This window comes from Mytilus trossulus, chromosome 8 (genome assembly GCF_036588685.1).
Source record: "Mytilus trossulus isolate FHL-02 chromosome 8, PNRI_Mtr1.1.1.hap1, whole genome shotgun sequence".
Taxonomy (NCBI): domain Eukaryota; kingdom Metazoa; phylum Mollusca; class Bivalvia; order Mytilida; family Mytilidae; genus Mytilus; species Mytilus trossulus.
Genome location: NC_086380.1, coordinates 3,293,840 through 3,297,453, shown reverse-complemented (window position 1 = coordinate 3,297,453; position 3,614 = coordinate 3,293,840). Strand labels below are relative to the sequence as shown.

The window sequence follows — 3,614 nt, the reverse complement described above, 5'->3', positions numbered from 1 at the left end:
TTACAAGCGTAATTTTATAACACATTCAGACACCCAGGTACCTTAAAAAGACACAAGCTTTCAAATGCATGTCTACCGATTTGATTTAAAGTTTAATATTCAATTTAGAACATACTTCATTTTAATACATGAATATGTGCTTAACGCATGCCCAGCTAAGATGTTAAATTGAAGACTCATGATTAAGTATTCAATGAGATTGAATTTTTCCCTTGTGAGTTAACAATTGATAAGCGATGCTACTTTTTTGAAGAAAAATAGCTAAAAAATGTGAGTTAAAGGCGAATTATTATTCTACTATTTCACTTTCATTAATGATTTAACAAGAACAACTCATTTTTAATTTCTTTTATCTTGTAGCTTACGCCCCTTTTATAAATGAGCACTTTTTATTTTGATTGTTTCGATTGTATTTTTATACATTTAATTGGAATCAAGTACCGGTTGATTATCTTCGCCGTCTTAAATACTTTTTTACTCTATATAAAAGGTTTGCCTTTTTTTTTTCTTTTCTTTTTAATATGTATTGACCAATGTTTATTTCGTATAATACATTATTTTGCTCTTGTTGCATACCTGAGTGTATTATTAATAAACTATACATTTGATATTGATAAATGACATATATAGATTTAAATATGCGTGCTAGTATTAGATAGCAAATGTATTGTCAGCTTGCAAGTTAATAATGCAATCCATTTAAATCTGTATACATGGAATTTTTAATTTGGCTAAACGTTCGTTTACGAATTGTAACAAAAGGAAAAAGATGTCACCATTGCAAGTAAAAATCAATTTAGATACGAACAATGCATTTTGTTATAAGAGATGCCGGTAATTGTTAATTATTCTAACAGTCAGGTGTTTAAGATATTAAACATGATATCCTTGTAAAAGAAAACATAACAAAAACAAAAATTAAAACCGAAAGTAATGACTTTGTATTTTACCATTTTATTTAATCTGCTTAACTAAACGATATATAACATATAACATAATGATTATATTTGTAGATCAGCAAGAAAAACCATTTGTCTTGAAACACCGTGTGTTAAGATATTATCCGAAAATTATTTGAAAGTTTATAAAATTTAAATTTAAAATACAAAGGGGTTGTTTCAACCTCGTACAATCATATATAACAATTTAGTTAATATGCTTTTTTAAATACAAAAGATCGATTGTTATCTTACTTGTTCATATAGTGTTTCATATACATATATACTAACACTAAATCATTATGCTCTTCATAGTAGAAACTAAGTATACACTAATGTTTGGAAACTGTACAAACAAAACATCGGTATAAAGATATAATATTCGAAAAATAATTGATACCTACATTACATTTGTAAATGAATCGAAGCTGTATCAAGACTGTTTTGAAACCGATGATATCTTAATTCCAAACTCGGAGAAGAAAGTCCTAGCGAAGAATATAATGTCGACCACATATTCTTTCTATAATTAGAAAAATCAATGCAAATACTAGCTCTCATAAAAGCTTGTATATACCTATTAGAAACATCACGATTATTAAGAAAATCATAATTTATGATAATAACATTTTTCGAGTAATCTTCTCGATAATTCAACCAGGCATATTTCCACTCACAAGAAATCCAAGTTTTTGTGCTTTTACGTGTTAATTGATTTAAGTCGCTTAGAAGAACCAGAACAGTTTTAGATTTCGATATGGTGTCAATTATTTCTTCTTCGCGTGGTCTACCAAGTTGACAATCTCGATACGGTAGGAACGATTTAAGTCCCCTATCGTTCAGATGCGGTAAAAGCTCATTCGATATCCAATCACGAAGTCCGTCGTCTTCATCATTGCAAGATATGTAAATATCATATTGAAATGAGTTTCCAGAAACTTGCCTGCTAATTTTTCCAAAAAAGCGTCGCCATAGAATATAAATTTCAAGATAAAAATGATAGCCCGTAAATGCGAAAATCACTACAAGGCTAAGTAAGATTCCAATAATTAAGTTGAACCATTTCAGATGATAATCCTCTATACAACCTAGGTCGCTTTTTGAAACCTGAGTTATAGATTTGTAACCGGTTTCGGTCTTACAGAATATCCGTGTGTTATTATAGCACGGCATTGTTGACGACGGTAACCAACTCTGGAACCATAGATCTGTACATGTACAAACAATATCTAGTCTTCCTAACTGAACATTACAGGGCCGTAAGTTTCTTAGAGACCTATCAATACTTGTGATCGGATTATGTATCATGTTTATCATCGTTGTTCTTTTCAGCTGAGACACAGCAAATTCCGAAATAATATCGAAATTATTTCCTGCAAGATTTATTTCTTTTATATGGAAGGTGTAATTCTTTGCTCTTTCCAACTGGTAATCTAGATCAGAAATTAAATTCTTAGAAAAGTCTAATGCAAAGTTCTCGTGCTCTGGTAAAACTAAAGGAAATTTTTTCGACGATAATATCGTACGGCAATTGACAACAGTTTTGTTCTGACTTGGTTGATAAAAGCAATGACATTTGTGAGGACATCTTGCAGACATTGAAATGTTGCATATCAGTAAATCTGGTTGGTTCAGGAAATTTTTAATAATTTTATTTTTAAACTGTAGTGGGCTGCTACATTTGAAGTTTACATAACCAGCATGTAAAACTATCAACGCGATAGTAGCCTGCGAGACAAACGGATAAAACTTGCAATCGCATATCCAGTTATTATGCCTAAAGTCTAAACTATATTTTTCAAGTTTTCCGAATAATCGTATGTCATTAAAACCGATTTTTTGAAAATTGAAAAAATGAGTAAAGTTGTTATATGTGAAGTCAAGATACCCCCCATGACCAAAATTGATATCCTGTTGAAATGAAAAGTTAGAGGGATTTGTAACGTCGTTCAGAGCATTATGAGAGAAGTTTACAGTGCAGAAGTATTTTTGTCTCGTCCAAACTGTGTTTGTGACATCGATAATTGTCATATTGTTAAACGATAGATCAAAATGAAACATACTACCCGCCATATGTAAGAAAAAATTCGGTTCCAATTTAGTGATTTGGTTGAAGGAAACATCAACTCTACGGAGATTTTTCATCCCATGGAATATGTCAGCATTCAGCGATTGTATTTTGTTTCCTGCCAAAAGTAATGTATCTAGCAAAGACAAGCATAAGATATATCGGATATCAGTTATTTGATTGAAAGACAAGTCGATGTAAACAATTGCACTAAAATTGCAGACCGAAGTCGGAATGTCAGTAAGATTTCCGTACGTGTAAATAAAGTTATAGAATTGAACATCATGGTCTGTTACTTTCAATTCAATATCATTTTTAACAAACGAAACATCAAAATGTCCAATATTAGTAAAATTCAGATTGTCTTCAAATGTCCATAATGGTTGAGCCCTACATATGCAGCATTCGATACTATCTTCAAATCTCATTTTGTTGAGAAAATCTTGGGTTTCACATTCGTAAGGACAACGTAAATCGGATCTATTGAATAACGCTCCAAGTTGTTCATCCAAAGATTCACTTGCAACGCCATTATGAAATAATTCTATCAACAAAAGCGCAACGCATAATTTTAACATTTTCCAATGAATTATGGCTAACTTTATTCG

The 3,614-nt window shown here is 31.0% G+C and overlaps 1 protein-coding gene across 1 annotated transcript; it reads right to left on the bottom strand.

Annotated features, from left to right (window-relative positions):
* Nucleotides 1-1,332: 1,332 nt before the first annotated feature.
* Nucleotides 1,333-2,537, bottom strand: LOC134681523 (toll-like receptor 8). The gene has a single exon (XM_063541163.1). It carries the CDS (start codon nt 2,535-2,537, stop codon nt 1,344-1,346), a length of 1,194 nt encoding a protein of 397 aa, XP_063397233.1. The 3' UTR covers nt 1,333-1,343.
* Nucleotides 2,538-3,614: the final 1,077 nt, after the last annotated feature.